General features: G+C 38.3%; 1 protein-coding gene across 1 annotated transcript in view; it reads left to right on the top strand.

Annotated features, from left to right (window-relative positions):
• The first annotated feature begins 560 nt into the window (after window positions 1–560).
• The window catches only part of hs3st3b1b (heparan sulfate (glucosamine) 3-O-sulfotransferase 3B1b), a 30320-nt gene continuing 12632 nt past the window's right edge, over window positions 561–18248 (top strand). The window contains 1 exon segment of the mRNA NM_001080568.1: window positions 561–1132. Coding sequence (NP_001074037.1) covers window positions 561–1132 — 572 coding nt within the window.

Genomic DNA, 18248 nt, shown 5'->3' on the forward strand with positions numbered 1-18248 from the left:
CAGTTGCGTAAAATTTGTAACACTTGGAAACTCCCAAAAAACGGGAATAAAGGGATTCGGCTCTAATGTTTCTCTATCCAATAAGAGCGTTTAATCGGCTCTGCGACCAAGTGTCTTGTCTAACGTCCCCGCCTATGTCGAGCTATGATTGGCAGGCTTCATTAGGCAGCCCCGCCTTTATTTAAACGAGCACACGGTGGTAGGCTGGCCCTGCTGTCAGTCAAAAACACCAGCGCTCTATAAGGTCTACTCTCCCGAAAGCGCTCAGACACACTCGAGGATGCGGCCGGGAGCAGCTCCTACGGCTGGGAATCAAGTGCACCGGTCGTTCTCCTCAGTTTTCTCGTTTTCCTTAGCAGATATGAGCGAGAACAGCTGACTAAAATCGCATTCCTTGATGCCCACGTCCACTTTGGGCCAGTTTGTTTCACCTCTGAGGATTTAATTGTGGACTTATGGCTTTCAAAAACTGCTGAGGGGAGGATTCTGGACTTGGACAGAACTGTACGTACCTGTCAATATGTCCAGTTGGAGTGTGATGGTCTGCATGCACAGGGCTTATGGAATATAGCCTGTTCTGTCACCACTTTTACGCACTCTCCGTCAGTCCCGTGAAGAAGAAACTCGGGCTCCTCTTCATCATGCTGCTCCTCTGGGTCTACATGCTGTACTCATGCGTGGGCTACTGTGCCACTATGCCACCGAGTTTAGTTGTGGACAATAGTAATCGAGCGAAGGAGACGGATTTCCTGGGGAAATACGCTGAGGCAGAAAGTGGCCGGTCGGACCTGATGATGTCCAAGCTCCTGTCCAGACCGCAGAGCTCGTGGACGGACGTAGAGTCAGATTACGACGAGCCTGCGGTCAGGCGAGCTCTCAGAGACTTCTCTAAAGATGAAGGGGACGCAGACCGAGCTGAGGAGTGGGACGACGGACGGAGGGTGTCCGCGCTGTCAACTTTCTCCAACGGCTCGGGCAGCAAGAAGCTTCCTCAGGCAATCATCATCGGCGTGAAGAAGGGCGGGACGCGCGCGCTGCTGGAGTTTCTGCGCGTGCATCCAGATATACGCGCGGTCGGAGCGGAGCCGCACTTCTTCGACCGGAATTATGAGAACGGACTGGACTGGTACAGGTACGAATGCTACTAATATGTGCACATCAGCTGACTTACAATTTCTTCAGAGTAGTAGCCAATATAACAAAAACATACATTGAGGATGCACCTTCCATTTCCACAATTAACGCTTTTATTCATTATTTAGGCCTGACAATTTTATCTTTTGCCATTGTTTTGTACTCTTTTTTTATCCCTGTGTGTGCCTGTTGGCATTTTCTCACGAGCCTGACGACGCAAAATTTCATCCGGAATAAAACTTATCTTGTTTGATTGCTGTAGTTAAGTCAAATTATCGACCAATAACTGCTTTTTGCCGTTCACTTTGAGTGTAATTAGTTATGACCTTTAAAAACGAATTAATGAAAAGTTTATATATATAAATATATATATATATATATATATATATATATATATATATATATATATATATATATATATATATAAATTTTATATATATATATATATATATATATATATATATATATATATATATATATAATTTTATATATATATACACCCTGCATACATTAAAATAATTTAATGCATATCCTATTCTAGATATTCAAATGAGAAATTCAGTACGCGGTTTTAGATAAGCCTATTATCGGTTCATGGTCTATCTTAACTTTATTATTTTGCGTGGCTGCTGTATGTCATATATAATAATTAAGCAACATCGGTCACTTAAAAAAACACCCAGTGTTCTCTTTATCTTTTTTCAAAGGCAGTTATGCATTTATTATTAGCATATTATTATCTTTCTTGGCCTGAACAAAATGATAAATTTTTTTATTATTAAAACGCTGTATATATTTTGAAGACCCCATTTATTTAAAGAAATCATTATTTTTGTCAATGGTTTGCATTTATCCATCTGTAAACGCAGAGTTGCAGTAGCCGTATAGTTTTCAGACACCAGTTTAAACATTTACTTTGGTTTCGCTGCTTCTGCTACTGTCGAGCTCTTTCACTTGGATTGCTGAAATTTAGACCACGATCCTTCACATACACATTCATTCATACTGATATTATTCAAATAAACAATATTTGTGCAATGATACTTTTTTTGTATTATGTTGAGAGATGGCTCGTGTCCGACCGCATATGACGCAGTGGTCTCTGTTGGACACACTGGATCATTGCAGGTTAACGGACCTTTGCTTTTCCCTTCACTTTTGTAACTTTTCACACATCAGTTCTCACGTTAGTTCTATTTTTTTTTTTTTTTTTGGCACAGTAGACTATATTTTTCTAATTTCCTCAATTAGTGATGTAATATAATTAGAGCTATAGGCTAGACCGTATACCTACCAGTACAATTGAATAGTGAAAAGTTTTGCAGAAGAGCTTTGCATTGCACTTTTGACCATTTTTTTTTGAAAACCCATAAAACTGAGAGATTTGACATTAATTATGAATTATAGATTTAAATGGTTGAATAACTTAATGATGGAAGCATTTGCAATAGTTTGAGTGACCGTTGTTTCCAGTGCGCAGTGTAATTAATTAAGTGGTAAAAAATAAATGAATCAAAATCAGGGTAATTTGACATAAAGAGATGGATAAAATTAATATCTTGTGAATTATAGACTTGTTTATAATGTTTTGAATGAACGTTTATCCAAGTGCAGCTGTGTTTTTCTTTCTTTTGTTTATTTTTTTGTTCCGTAAAATATTTCGGCTTGTTTAAGTAGCCTACAATATATATTTAAAGTAACTCATTACTGCTTGTTCTGGCCATTATTAATTGCCTTTTTCATTTTATTTACTAAAGTGCCAGAACACAGCATGATATCTCATAAATTCATTACAATCGCTATATTTCACCAAGCACTCAAGACGTTTGTTTTAAATCACTTTTAGGAGGAGCTTTAGGTTTTTTTAGTTGCGTATATATTATAGTTATTTCAGCGTGATGACATTTTTGTGAACTTTATTTAATGTTCTACTGTAAAATGTAATAAAAATGTATAGCTTGGATGAAATGAAACTGAAGAGAGAAGTGGGATTTATTGCCCCAAAGTCTGTCTCTGCTTACCCCAGACACAGAGCGGAAAGAAACACTCAATAAGTTGATAAAACAGTCCTGGACTGCACGCCTGTCTCTATAAACGGATTTGCAAAGGTTTGAGGGGGTGAAAGCCCAGTGCTTTTAAATATATGCAACATTTCAGGGCCCCTAACAAAAAACAGGACGGATGAAAGAATGGGCGTTGTAGTGAATGCTCGGTAGTCCAGCTTAAATGAAAAGGGAATTATATTCAAGCATGTTGAGAGAAAAAGATTTATTTGATTAATTATTTAAATGCGGGGCCTCACTTCAGTCTAATGCAAATTCAAGCTGCTCCAGCAAAATCAGCAAAGACTGCAAAAATATGCAGATTCTTTAAACACGTCTTCATTTTCTCTTACTGAATTAAATTAATTATGCTATTAACTTTTTAAGCTATCAAAAAAAAATTGTGTTAATTGCAATTAAGACTATTTCTAGTAAAACTGGCCTAAAAGTGATTAAAAATGAAGGATTTTCTTGGCCAAAAAGAGTGTTTTCCCCCTTTCGATTAACCTAAAAAATTCTGGAAAAAGTAAAGTTGGCTGGTCAGTTGATGTCAGTTTAATTTAAAGCTCAAGTTTAACTACATAGCCTTCATTGAGTTGCAGTTTAAAGTTATTTTCAGAAGTTTTTGCACACCTTACAATTACATTCAAAAATCTAGAAAATAAAAACATTGGGTATATGATTTGTTTTTCACCCATTCAAGAAAGTTTTCTGTCAAAACTTTTCAGAATTCGCATGCCATCGCAATTGATTTGAGTTGGATATGCGATGCCGCAGCAAAATTCTATATGTGGCCACTGCTATTTGAGCTGAAGATACAGAACACAAACAAATGCAGACTTTTTTATTACTTTAGTTTGTCACTTTTATGCTCTTTTTCTGTCTTCGATGTCTGATCTAAAATGGTGTTGGAGGCAGAGCGTTGGAAATAAACCCTCTGCACTCTGCACTGTCATGGCCATTCCCTGCTTGTCTTTTTAAATGGTCAAAGTGGTTTTTTTTTTCTCTCTCTTCAGAAATCTGAACTGAACTTTGATACTTAGTTTTAGAGTCCCATAACAAGCAAAGTAATTTGCTGTGCATTTGAAAAGTTCCTAATTCATTTTAAAGTAATCCCATGGAATGGAAACATTTTAATGAGGTGATTTTGCTGTGGTTGTAATCTGTGTACATCAGGACATTTTTATTCTTTCCTGTGCTTCAGAGAGCCAGAACAAGAGACATGGCAGATGAGCTTTTGTACTTCAATACTGGTTAGACCTGTTCAGGCAGATTCAGATACTGTAAATGTGGGGTATGATTCATAGACGTTCAAACATTATATGCAGGCAATTCATAATTTCTTCTGTATTTTTGTTATGAAGTTATCCCAGGATCGTCCGGTTAGTAGTTTTGCAACTGCCAGTTGATTTGTAAGAGGTTTTACAGTGCGAATAGCTAGAGTTGTAGTGGGTTGAGTTGAGTAATAACTTTGGCAGTCCTCCTTTCACAGTTTTCAGTTTCAACTACTTTTCTGATTTGTGAGACCTTGCAAAATCTCTGCTGGTTTTGCTGCTTTTACAGTATTTTTGCGGAGACTCTGATGATTTAATAAGCAGTCGAGTTGGCTTTTCAGAAAAATCCCACCCACTCAGACAGACACGATCCCAGCTGGAACAGTGAACATTTACTCTAGCTCTGTGTTTGACTTTGTTGCATAATTTTCAGATTTACTCAGGCAGTTATGGTACTCGACTCGTCCTTGCTTTTAGTTTTGCTCTGTTTCTTCATTGCATCTTTTGCAGTTTGTGTTTAAAGATCTTTCCATTGCTAAAAATGTACAGCAATCCCGTCTTGAGATTAAAATCCTTGTGAACTGGGGGTTGCTGAGTTGCTGAGACATCCATTTCAGTTTGTTGATGTATTTTTAGCTGAAACAGAATATTGAGTTGGAGGCGGGTCCTTTTTGTACATCATTCCCTCAAAGCAAACTAATGCTCAACTAATGTTGAGTATATTGAGGTTGAAACCATCAAACTGACAACAGCAAATGGTCAGATTTTGATTGAAGATTACCAAAACATTTTTTATCAGTGCATTAACTTGCCCGGATTCATTGTTCACCTAAATAATAACAAAGCAAAACAAACATTGTGAAGTTTTATTTCTTACACACTTTAAAGAGTGTGTTATAAATAGCACCCATTAAACTGCATAGTCTGTAAATGCTTATCAAACAAAGAGACAAGTGGAGCATTGTTCTGTAAGAGTCCCATTCCACTATCAAACCAGGGAACGCTCTCGGAAGCATGTCACTTGAAAAGTTCTCAAGTCCTTGGAGGGCTACGACCCCCTGCCACCTTGTCCAGATGAGCACTTCCATCCATGCAATGGTGATTTCTGGATGGATGCCTCTTCTTTTGTACCCCCACTCCATGGGGTGTTCACGCCACCATGTAGGTGACCCATACGAATGCTGTGGCCAGTGACCCCCTCCTTCCTGCTCGCACAAAGCAGGGGCTGCCGTGTCTAAGTTGTGCCAAATGAGATCAAACTAAAGTTTGGCTGTGTTGGTAAACAGTGAGCTCTTGATATAGGTATTGATACAGAGTTCAAGATTTGTTTAGGTTTTGATTCACATGCTCTTGGCATGATTAGGTTCTTAATCATTTGGGAATACTTCAGTTTTAAAATCCACCCACTCACTCACTTTCCTTTGGATTAATCCCTGATTTATCTGGGGTCGCCACAGCGGAATGAACCTCCAGCTTTAAAATCCATTAGATTTTTATGATTTAATGGAAGCACCTAAGTATTAAAGTAATGATTCATTAAAAGAACCTGCTCATAATAATCATTTATTGGTTTAATATGATAACCCTGCTTACATTGCATGTATTTGATTCTCTATGGGTAGCTTTAAGAAGACAGTCATATAGAACATTTTGAGGGATGTCAACAAAAAAAAAAAATTGTCCCAAAGTAATTTCCTGTTTAGCAATTTTAATCTCTATAGCTTCCGAGAATCCAAAAATGTCCACATATTGATGAATAATGTTATGATAGCTGTTTTAATGTTAAGTTATGATTGAATTGCTTCTTGTTACAGTTATGAAATAGTTTGATAAGAAGCTGAAAATGTTCTTGGGCCAATGGCATGACAACATTGAAATGGTCTATAGCAGGGGTGTCAAACTCAAATCCTGGAGGGCCGAAGCCCTGCACAGTTTAGTTCCAACCCTGCTCCAACACACTTACCTGTAGGTTTCAAACAAGCCTGAAGCACTCAATTAGTTTGATCAGGTGTGTTTAATTAGGGTTGGAGCTAAACTGTGCAGAGCTGCGACCCTTTTGGAACTGAGTTTGACACCTGTGGTCTATAGGAAATTGCCAGGCCCAGTTCTCCAAGATTCTAATTTCACACAGATTCAACTTTGTTTTGCTCTGTAAAATTCACAATGTTTGCATTGCAACACACCAAAAATGGTGTGCTTCTGCCAATAGTTTTAGGAACTGTGAGAAAGATTGTTCTAATAATACCAAAATCAATACAAACACACTACTGTTACATTAAACATCAAGATTAATTGATTGAAAATTAAATTTTTACCTCATTGTAATGGACTGTGATGTGAACTTTAGTGGCTTGTTGTAGTAAAAGTGTTCAGCTAATGGTTGGTGACTGCTATAGAGGAAACGTGAACCTTTATTCTTCAGATAAACACAAAATAATGACTCAAGCCAGCTTAGACCCTGTGGGACGACATGTATTGATTAGTTTACGCTGTGACGGGCACTGTGTGATGTAGGGTTAAAGGTCTGTATGGCTTGGGTTATCTGAGAATCAGTTGAGCAACATTGCCTCTGTAAGGACCATCTGCACTGCAGGTGAGACTTGATCCACCCCTCATCCTTCCTGAACACACACGCACACAGAGACACTTGGTTATCAGACCCCGAAGCTGATGCCAATCAAATGCACATATTTGTTCCTGCAAATTAAAACTAGGCCTGAATTAAGGAGCAGCATCCATGAAAGCTGTTCAGTCTCATGGTAGAATAGACTTCCTCCACTCAGCTGGATCTGAACCTTGACCGCTTGTCCATTCAGCAGTCAGCAGGTTGACATCCTCTATTGAAAGCCTGCGCAGAGCTGACTGAGAACATTCAAAGGACTGCCTCCAAATGATGCTTTAGTGTTGGCAAAACTGCTCAGCATCCTTTAGACCAAAGGATTACTCTGCTTTTGTGTTTGGCCTTAGCATTTCTTTTCTTGTGGAACTCATCTCCACCATGCAGATTGTCCATTACCTCCTTTGGACTTAAAATTAATAATATGTTCATATATTAAAAACAAATGGTGAAGAGAATTGGATGTGCATACAAGAATTTAACTTCATGAAATTAACCCAGATATTGGAAAAAGAAATCTCCGGTGAAAAGCAGAAAAAAACGGCGGAACCCTGTTTTTACTCATACAATCAGTCACTCTATAGCCCCTTTCACACATACAGACCTTTCCGGAAAATTACCGACAATTTTCCAGAAAGGGATCAGGTGTGAACAGGCTTTTTTTGAAAATACCGGTAAATTTGTTCAGGCAATTTTCCGGAAAGACAATTTGCAACATTACCGGTAATTTGACGGAATGCTGCGCTGTGTGAACGCAGAAGGAAAAAAGTGCTTGCGTTAGTCGTTTACTCCAACCAATTAAAACATTTACACACATTCAAATCAATGCTGACTATGAAAATATAAGCCTTTGAATGTTTTTCCAGACACATTTAGCTGCTAGTTGTTAGTCAAATAACGTTTCTATGTTCCTTTGAATGCCAACTGTGCAAAAAAATATCGATAAAATGCTTATGATAAACTGATGCTGGTTTAGCTGCAAGCTCTGCTTCAGTTGCTTGACGCTTGTGCACCTGAAGAAGTGCTTTGGTGAGCGCCAGCACGCACACATATATCATGTAAATCTCGAAATGTGAAAGTGTGCCTTCGTATGTTTTCATTGAAGTTGTTCACAATACTTATCCATCCACAGAAGTTGTAATGTAGTCAAATGTGTAAACATTAAGCCTCGGTTCACGCTTCTGCCTTTGAATGTCTCCAAGACAAAGAAGCTGCATGAATGCTAAAGCTTTAAATAAAAGTGAAGCCATCAAATAAAGCCCGACCTCTTCTATGTCTTCTGTGTTTACTACCGTTTACTTTACCAGTAAAGTCGTTTCAGAAATTTCCCGGATATTAATCTGTATCATTAGCACCTTTCACACATTGATACCGGTAAATACCCGGCAAATTACCGGAACGACTTTACCGGTAAATTTAAATATGTGCTGTTTACACAGGCAAGGATGTTCTGGAATTTTCCCGGAAAAGACCATGCACACACATCCATTAACCAGAAATGAGCTCTAAACCGATGCGCTTGTATTTGTACCGATTTGTACACATAGAAGAGGTCGGGCTTTTGTTGATGGTACATAATATGTGTGTGTGTGTGCTGGCGCTCAGGGGCTGCTTCAGGTGCAGATGGATCAAGCAACTGAAGCAGCTTGAAGGTAAACAAACAGTGGTTTATCATAAGCATTTTATCAATCATTTGTTACACAGTTGGCATTAAGAAGGAACATAGAAGCGTTTTCTGACTAACAACTAGCAGCTAAATGTGTCTGGAAAAATATTCAAAGACTTTTATTTTCATAAACAGAGCGGATGTGAATGCATCTGAATATTCCGATTGGCTGGAGTAGACATCTCAACGCGCTCTTTCCAGGAATTTTCCCTCTATGTTTACTCTGGAAAATTACCTGCAATGTTACAACTTCTCTTTCCAGAAAATTACCCGGTATTTTCAAAAAGGGCCTGTTTATACATACCTGTATGTGTTTATGTGTGAAAGGAGCTACTGTGTGAAACATGCAAGTTTTTAGTACTTGGAGAACTATAAAGCATGTCCTATTAGGTTGCTTTGGCTTCAATTCTGAGATGCATTTTATTCTGTTCATTCTTTTGAAGAGTTTTTTTTAGCAAACATAAATTATAAAAACTGTATATAATCTTATTGCAGTATAAATTTTCCTGCAATTAAAATAGCTATAGAAGCTGGCATGGCATTAAACACAAACAAACAAACAAACAACCTCATGCATCCCTTCTCTTGACCTTCTTGTCATTTTTGATTTTCAAAATCCTCATACGTGTCTTCTTTCCTTGTACCCATATTAAAGTTGGGCCCCTCATCAAGCTCTGGTTCTCTCATCAGAGGCGGGGCTGTTGTAGGCCTCAGTGCCCACATAAGGCCACCCCCAACCATGCACACTGGTCAGCAATGAGAGGGCCCCTATTTGAGCTGGCATGGCTTTACCAGTGGGGTACACCAAGCAGGGAGGGTCTAAGTTTGGAGAAAGGGGCTTTCATTCGCCAAATTACCACCGGCTAATTGTGAAAGGGATGGCCTGGGGAGAGGCGGACAGTAGAGGCCCACTGTGAAGGTCTGCCATTGAGAAAGCTCCATCTCCTCGTTAGAAAAGCAAAATAACAGGAGCCTCCCGCTTGGAGGATAAAATGAAGGCAGACGGGAACTCGATGTCAAACACTTGTGTTTCTAACCCTCCTACTGAAATATTCTCTCTCATAGATGTAAACAGTGTTGCAAATGAATAGTAGGGGATGATTAAAACAATTTCCTGGAATTGGAAAAAGAAATCTCTGTAAATTGTCTAACCGGTGATGCCTTGTTTTTACCCGAACTACAATCGGTCACTCCATGATAACATTCAAGTTTTTAATACATGGAGAAGATCCTTTTAATTCTTTTCTTTGAAAAAGCATTTTACTTATAAGGCACGTTCTATTAGATTGCTTTTATTCGCCAAATTACCACCGGCTAATTGTGAAATGGATGGCCTGGGGAGAGGCGGACAGTAGAGGCCCACTGTGGAGGTCTGCCACTGAGAAACCTGCATCTCACCAAAAAGCTAAATTACAGGAACGTCCCGCTTGGAGGATAAAATGAAGGCAGACGGGAACTCGATGTCAAACACTTGAGTTTCCAACCCTCTTACAGAAATATTCTCTCTCATAGATGTAAACATTGTTACAAATAAATAATAAGGGATGATTAAAACAATTTTCAAACTGGTGGGATCCTGTTTTTACCTGATTTACAATCAGTTACTCCATGATAAACATGCAAGTTTTTAATAATTGGAGAATATTGTCTTAATTCTTTTCTTTGAAAAAGCATTTTAACTATAAAGCATGTTCTATTAGATTGCTTTCATTCGCCAAATTACCACCGGTTAATTGTGAAAGGGATGGCCTGGGGAGAGGCGGACAGTAGAGGCCCAATGTGGAGGTCTGCCATTAAGAAACCTCCATCTCCTCATTAGAAACGCAAAATAACCGGAGCCTCCCGCTTGGAGGATAAAATGAAGGCAGACAGGAACTCGATGTCAAACACTTGTGTTTCTAACCCCCCTACTGAAATATTCTCTCTCGCGCATGTAAACAAACACTTAACGAATGAATAATAGGGCAAAATCAAAACAATTTCTTATGTAGTTCTAAAAGTGGAGAAATATTCGAGGTAAAAACCATTTCTCCTTTCACCTTTTTGATTTCAGTAGCCTATTATTTACAGACCCTCCCTCTGAGTTTGCCTTCAATTGGACCATTTTAAACGAGGTGATAATTTGGATGTCGGATGTCAGAATAATGCTAGCCCTCCTCCTCCAAGTAAATGCTCATTCATAGCTAAATAAACAGCATTTACAGGAGCCTGGGGGCTACAGCACACGTCTGCCAGCATGGTCCGGTAATTGTTAGCCCATGTTTTCTAGCAGGTCCATCTCCTCCCAAGTTTGTGATCATCGAAGCTCATTTTATGAAAGTTTGACACCCTGATAAGGATTTTTAGCTGAAGGAGGTGTTGAAAGGATCTCGACGTGATTTAATGCAAATGCTGACTGCAGAGGATTTTTCTTAGAGGCACTACAGTATGTTTGTTTGTGTGTGTCTGTCTCCAGAAAGTGAAAGGCAGAGGATCAGGCAGAAGTAGAGGCCCCCTGAGGTTTCCATTAACCTCAGCGAGAAAAGAAGCAGACAATTAAAGGAACACACACACACACACTCTCCGCTGATGTGCCCAGAGGAGCACAGCATGAGCTGAGCTCCAGGGCAACAAAGCCAGTTTCTCCCTGTAGCCCAAGAACTGTCACCACTTTTGTCCTCACACTTTCTCTTTTTAGCCTTTTCCATTGTTTTCTTTCCTCTCCTGCTCTTCTAGGAGAGGGATTAGCTAGAGAATTGTTGGAAACCTGTGACAAGCCCCTTTTATTATAGTGAAAATGTGACTTTTTGGCATTGTCAGTATTGAACACATTTATTCTTACTACTTTAATTTACTCTTACTAATTACTTTTATATTATTAACCTAGAAACTGTTTTAATGTATGAATTGAATGGTAACACCTCACAATATGGTTCCACTAGGGATCATTAACCATTGCTATTTCCTTTAAGTATGATAATTCATATTCAATATACATTATAATAATCAGGGCTTGACATTAGCACTCGCCAAATGCGGGTAGATTTCAGCTTTGGTGGGTTAGACAGACACCCCCACTAGCCTCTTTGGATGGTTGAAAATAGGTTTTGAGTTGCCAGAACTTCCTCGTCCTTAAAGATTAGTTTTTGTTTGACTGTTTGTCAATATGCGTTTCAAATGTGCTCTTAAAATCAAGACGCAGCATGACTGATAAGTGTTCGAGATCAACAGATCTCCAGATTTTTTTGTAATCAGCATTGGTTGCCACTTTCGCTTTTACCGTTCTTTGAACAGATTATTCCTGGGCCTAGCTCTAACCATGTGCACGTGATCATCCTTTCCCTATTGCACACAGAATGTTTTTCATCTGCTTTGTTTAGCTTAAAAAGCTAATAACAAGTCATTTTTGTTAATATGGTATAATTATTATCCTTTACAAAAGCATAACTTTAATAGGAGATAACTCTCCATTTATCTACAGTTACCTCATGATCTGGGACCTTTAGGGGCCGATCACACCGAACAAACTTTTGCATTCCACAAATGCGAGGCAACACAATGCCTTTTTTGTTGACAAGAAAAAAAAAGAAGTGTGGTGCACCTTTTATGTTGCTAGGCAGTGACTGAATCATTTGGGTATTGTCTGCAAGTGTTGCTGTTGATATTGGTATAATTTTAATATTTAATAATAATGTGAAATTCTACATTTGTGAGTCATACAGCTCCGGATAACTCAAAATAGCAACCACTAGTCTCTCCTCCATCTTCAAGTCTCCGTAGTTGTCTTAACAACACAAACACTGCAGTCACCTCAACGAAAACGCCGCCTCTGCTTTCATTTGATTGGAGGATGAAACAGACGCGGCTGATGTAACAAGCTTTTTCTGATCAGAGTTGACTTTTTCAACTGGGAGCTCACGTCGTGCAACGGCAAAAACGCGAGGTGCAGCAGGTGGTTAAAAACGTGAATAACGCAAGAGCACATTAGCAGCGCACAAAATCCTTGCGGCTGTTATAGTTAATCATTTAAAAAAAGGTGTTATAATCATTTAATAACACCTGGACAAAATACTGCGTATAATTTTAGATAAATGAGAATAATTTTATAAAAATGTCAATTGTTTTTTTTAAGAACATTTTGTTGTATAAAGCCTTATTTAGCTTGTTTTAACACATTGTTTAAAATTTGTGTCAAGGAAATAAACAGTTTGGTGTGGCCAGAGGAAAGAAATTGGAAAATCTTTGAGCCTTACAAAGTGATGTGAAAAAAAAAAAAGTTAAATTAAGGAGGAGGCATGTGGACATTAACAAAATTTTAAAATGAGTCATTTTTAGCATGCCAAAGTCAAATTTATGCATATAAAATATATTGGCTAGTGAAAATGACAAGTGGCTAACTTTGAAAAACTATAGCCACAGCGGCTGGAGATCAAAAAAGTTAATGTCAAGCCCTGTTTATAATGCATTTTGTTTTACATTCATACACCTATTTACTACTAAAATTCCAGGATATTCCCTTGACTTTTCTAAAACTTTCAGGTAAATATTTATGACCTTATGTTTCTTGCAATGTCAATGGATAAGTGCTAAATAGGAAAAAAAAATATTGTAAAAATTCAAGTTTATTACAGCATATCAAAAATTATGTGACAATCTGTGTAGTTTTACGTCTATTTTTGTATTTGTAAAATAGTTTTTAGAAAGTATCTTGTTGTCTGTGTGGAGATATTTTAGAAAGGTTGAATTGTGTTTTCATAAGACTTATAAAAAGTAGTACAAATTAGCTTTTAGCATGAATAGAATCTAAAAAACCACTCTCAAAATGTTGCTTGAACTACAACACAGAGAATGTGTCGTAAAGAGATGAACTGCACTATTGTTTTTAAAATTTATTCTCAAATATCATCTTAAATATATTCAAGTACACAGATATTTGTTAAACAAATTTCCATGACTTTTCCAAAACATTTAATGTTTATTTGTTTTTCCAAAACTTTTCCAGGCCTCGAAAAAGCCTTGTCAAAACTCCATGACTCCATGAACCCTGATGTATGCAAAGAAAAAAGAACCAGATATATTTTATTATTATCAGTTTAACAGAATTAGCATTATTAATGCATTAGTGCTTTATTTTTTCCTTTATCTGGATCCAATGTGAACATAATTACTTTTAGTCAAATATCGATTGTGAGTAAGAAGACTTTGTTATTTAAAAACAACCCAAGCGGAGTTATTCATTCACTTTTTTTCCTCTTAGTTTCATAGCCCATTTCTCAAATGTCTCTTCAAATCTGCATTATGTGGTTGAATAGCTTGTCCTCTTGGCACCGAGACGCCAGATCTTGTTTCTTGTGGGACCGTAAGGCTTTCTGGAATACGGACAGCAGAGAGAAAGGAAAGCAAAAACATTTGTCATCGTACTCGCAATACATCAACATGCCTGCTGAAATAGCAACCCCTGAAATCAGATTACACCTGTGACATCCGCACTCGGCTGATTACTTTCAGCAGAAGCGTTTGACAGTGATCTCTTTGTGCTTCACGCCAGTTATATTGTCTTCAGCGCCGGTTGATTTACTAAAGCATACTCTAACTAGGCTATCGTCCAAAAGAGTTGCCTTAGGAGAGAGCTGTACACTCTTGTTAGGCTTCTCGTATTAAACGTAGAGTTTAATTGTCAGCTCTAGTGCTATCACCACATAATTTAGCTAATTGTGGGTTAGCGATGAAGAATACTAGTCTGGAGGAATTTGTAAACCGTTAACACACAGCGTCAAAGTAGTGCAGCTGTGCTATAAGCCTCTGATGTAACGGGTTGACAGACTTGGAGGAAATCCCCATCTCTTTAAAGCTCACCTGTGTTTAAAAGCATTTCAGCTGGAGCGGATCATGTGCCAAACTAAATAGGATGTAATAGGTGCATGCATGTGAGTTCTTGTGTCTGAGCGTGATTACTTTGAAATGTGAAAAAAAAGGCTCACATTTTACAACATCTGCCACAGACATAGACTTACTGTACGATAAGGTGCTCTGTTAGGTCAATCCTGTGCAACATTTAGCTTTGCATGCTTCAGCATTCTACCAGTTCATTAAAACCAAACAGAAGACATTAATTCGGAAAGTTCCAATAAAATGCACACACCCCATATCCCCTGTTTACAATTGCAAGGCAAATCTGCAGACGCTTTGGCTTTGTAGCTTCACTAATAGCCTTTATAGCTCGGTAAACAAGCTAAAGCCTCATCATTGGTAGTTACACTAAACAGCGCTAACAGTCTTGAGACTCGTTGTGTCACTCAGTGGGAATGTAAATGAAGTGTGGGACTGAGTCCGTTAACACCCTCTACAAACACCCAAAGTAAACAGGCTTATCACTGCGGATTAGCCAGAGCAAGATAAACACTGGGGTACAGGCTTGATCACTGCTAATAACTCAAGGGTAGACTCAATGGAAAGGCTAGTGTTTGTGGGATTACTGCGAGCGTACTTGGATCACTCAATACTGAATGGCTAATGCCCATTTAGGATGCGGAATTGTATGCGTTAGAAGTTTCAGATAGTAATGGAGTTAGATTGGCTTCTGAATTTGAATTTTATTTTATTATCATTTTTTACTTTCATGCATTATACGTTTTGGATAGTAATGCATCTAGTGTTTAGATGAAGTTTTTTTTAAGTTTTGAGAGGATCACGTGCTACACTGTAAAAAAATAATCGTAATTTTACAGTTTAATTCCAGCAGCTGGGGTGTCGGAAAAAACGTAAAATAACGGCCGTTAACTTATAGAAATTTACCATGAAATTACTAGCATTAAATTACAGAAATTTAAATTTCTGTAATTTAACGGCTGTTATTTATTTATTTTTTTCCGCACCCCAGCTGTCGGAAATAAACTGTAAAATTACATACTTTTTTTTTTTTTACAGTGTATGATTGACCACAGCTGGTCTCAATCAATCACTAACCAAGCGATCAGACATATACAAATGCATATATATAGTCCGCCTTCCTTACCTTTGTCATCCGCATACTTTCGACAAAACCCCCTTCCACCCTGACTCCTTCCACTCCTTCCTAAATCCAATAGCAGGGGAGTTCTCGAGACCTACGTGGGCTCAGACTCCACTCTCTCCCCCCTGTCTAAACAGAGGGAGCCCCCGGCTTGTGGATCTTTAGAGCTCAGGGCTCTCTCCTGGGACAGCATGCCAAATATACTTTTACCTATTCAAATGTGAACTCTTGAAATTGTTGTTTGTGATGCCAAAATTATTTAGTTTTGTTTTACTCTATTATTTTCACTACACTAAGTGATGTTTTGGTTGACATCAGCATCAATCTACGTTTTGAAATTGTTGAAATCAATTGTTAAAAATGTGATAAAAATTAGGTCCAGCATAAATTATTTTCATTATGATTACTTAAACAGCCCTTATTTTGCTTTGTAAAAGGTCATATTTTGGTTTTGTGGGTCTCCAGCAACTTGTTGATATGCATGCAAGGTCAAAAAACACTTTCATTGTCTTGTGAGGAACAGCTGATGGTGGCCATAGCAAAGGCTAACGGCAGGGAATTGCTGGTTCAGAAATGCATTTAAATTGGTAAAGTAAGAAGCACGCGTCACATATTTAACATGCTTTTGGATGCAATATGTAAACAGCCCCATACAGATTTAACCTGAGAAATACAGTACAAGCACTGATCTATAATACATAAGTGATTACAAGCCACGCTGAGCGATTACAAGTTACAACACACAATTAAGCACAAATTTTCCAAAGTACACAAAACAAGGCAACAATTTTAATGACACGTACATGTTATAATCCGGAGGAAGAAGAAACTGGTCCATATAAACTGAAGTCCCATACATAATAGTCTCTGCTGCTCCTTCAGTAGCAAACGACCGACAAATCCCGCATTAAAGCGTAGGTTATTGAATCAAAAATCAGAAAAATTACAGAAACAAACACTGCACACAGTTGGCTATACTGTGTCATTGTTGTGAAAATGGAAGTCACTCAAAGCCTTTATTCCCCGCAGCCGAATCTCCATCTGTCAGTGATCGTCATTTTCGCATCATGATCGGTCCCGTGATCCCTGCGCTCCACTAGTGTCTGAACGGAAAGGCACTTTCATGTTTTACCAGATCTGATACTACATATTTGGTGATGTATCGTATCAACATGTTCAAGCAAATGATCCGAGCCCAACATGATTCATTTATTTGACTACGAGTTGACTTTTTCGTTAAAGAATCAATAGTTTTAAATACAGCGTACTTTCAGATTTAACCCTCTGCTAGATGTTTCCCGTCACTTAGTGCTTTGTTACACACTGAATGAAAGCTCATTCTCAAAAACCCATAATATTTGTTCTTTAATAGTAATAACACATAATAATTGATATGGTAATAATAATATACTAGTATTTAATAATATATATTATTTTTCTGCATTCTAAATGATACATTTAGAGGCACTTTATGCTAGATTACTTTTCTTAGTGATCTAAATAAAAAGGTCAGCCATATGCAGACACCAGAATATAATTGGGATATTGGGATATTCTTAAGATATAATTTAGTATTGGGATATTCTGAATAATTTGAGCCAGGTGCAGTGTTAATATTTTTACATACAGTATAACCCAAATATCAAACAAAATTATTGACATGACTCTAATATCACAGGACCACATGGACAGTGTGGCCAACATGGTTATTCCAACAATAAGCACTAGAGCTCTGTAAAAAGCATGCGTGAGTGGTGAGAAAGGGTAAAGTGCACTTTATTACCCCGTCTCATCCCTCCATCTTTTATTCAGAGCTGATGGCAGTCGCTTCTTGCTCAGCCTTGTCGCTAACACACAGTAATTCCACTCAGCTGGCAGGAGCGCACGGCCGTAACTCAAAGTGTAGCCCGGACAGCAGAAAACACACCCCACTCTTGTTTTAAAGAGATTTTGGTAGGTGTTGAATGGCAGCAAATAAAGCTGAAGCGGAGTCTGGGCAGATTGCAACGTACAGAGCCTGAGGTCTCGGTGATTTATGCATGTTCTGCCCTTCTCAGAGGCTGCTGTGGTTTCGAATGAGCTCCAAAGCGAGAGAGAGAAAGAAAAGAAGAAAGAAAATGGGCCTGAAATTGTGGTTGGCACAAATGGAGCCCAGACCTCAGTATGATTGCTGAGTAGATACCCTCTCTCTCACGATATTCACTTTATGTCCAATGTCTTTATATATACAGCACTACAGGGAGACCTAAATATATTTTTTCTGCCCTTGACACCCTGAAGCAGAGCAAAAAAACCAAAACCCCCTGCTCAGAGAGAGAGAGAGAGAATATACACATCTCCATGTTTCTCTTTAGTGTTTTACACACACTTTGCGCCTCAAAGGGACTGACAAAGTAGTTCTCAGAAAGTCTGAGCCCAGCTGAAGCATAATAATTTAATGAGAAACTAGATCAGCATTAAGGTATAACCCTGTTTAGAGACGACTCTAAAAGAAGAGCATGTCTATTCTCGGAGAAAGGCAGGT

This window comes from Danio rerio, chromosome 12 (genome assembly GCF_052040795.2).
Source record: "Danio rerio strain M-AB ecotype USA chromosome 12, GRCz13ab, whole genome shotgun sequence".
Classification (NCBI taxonomy): domain Eukaryota; kingdom Metazoa; phylum Chordata; class Actinopteri; order Cypriniformes; family Danionidae; genus Danio; species Danio rerio.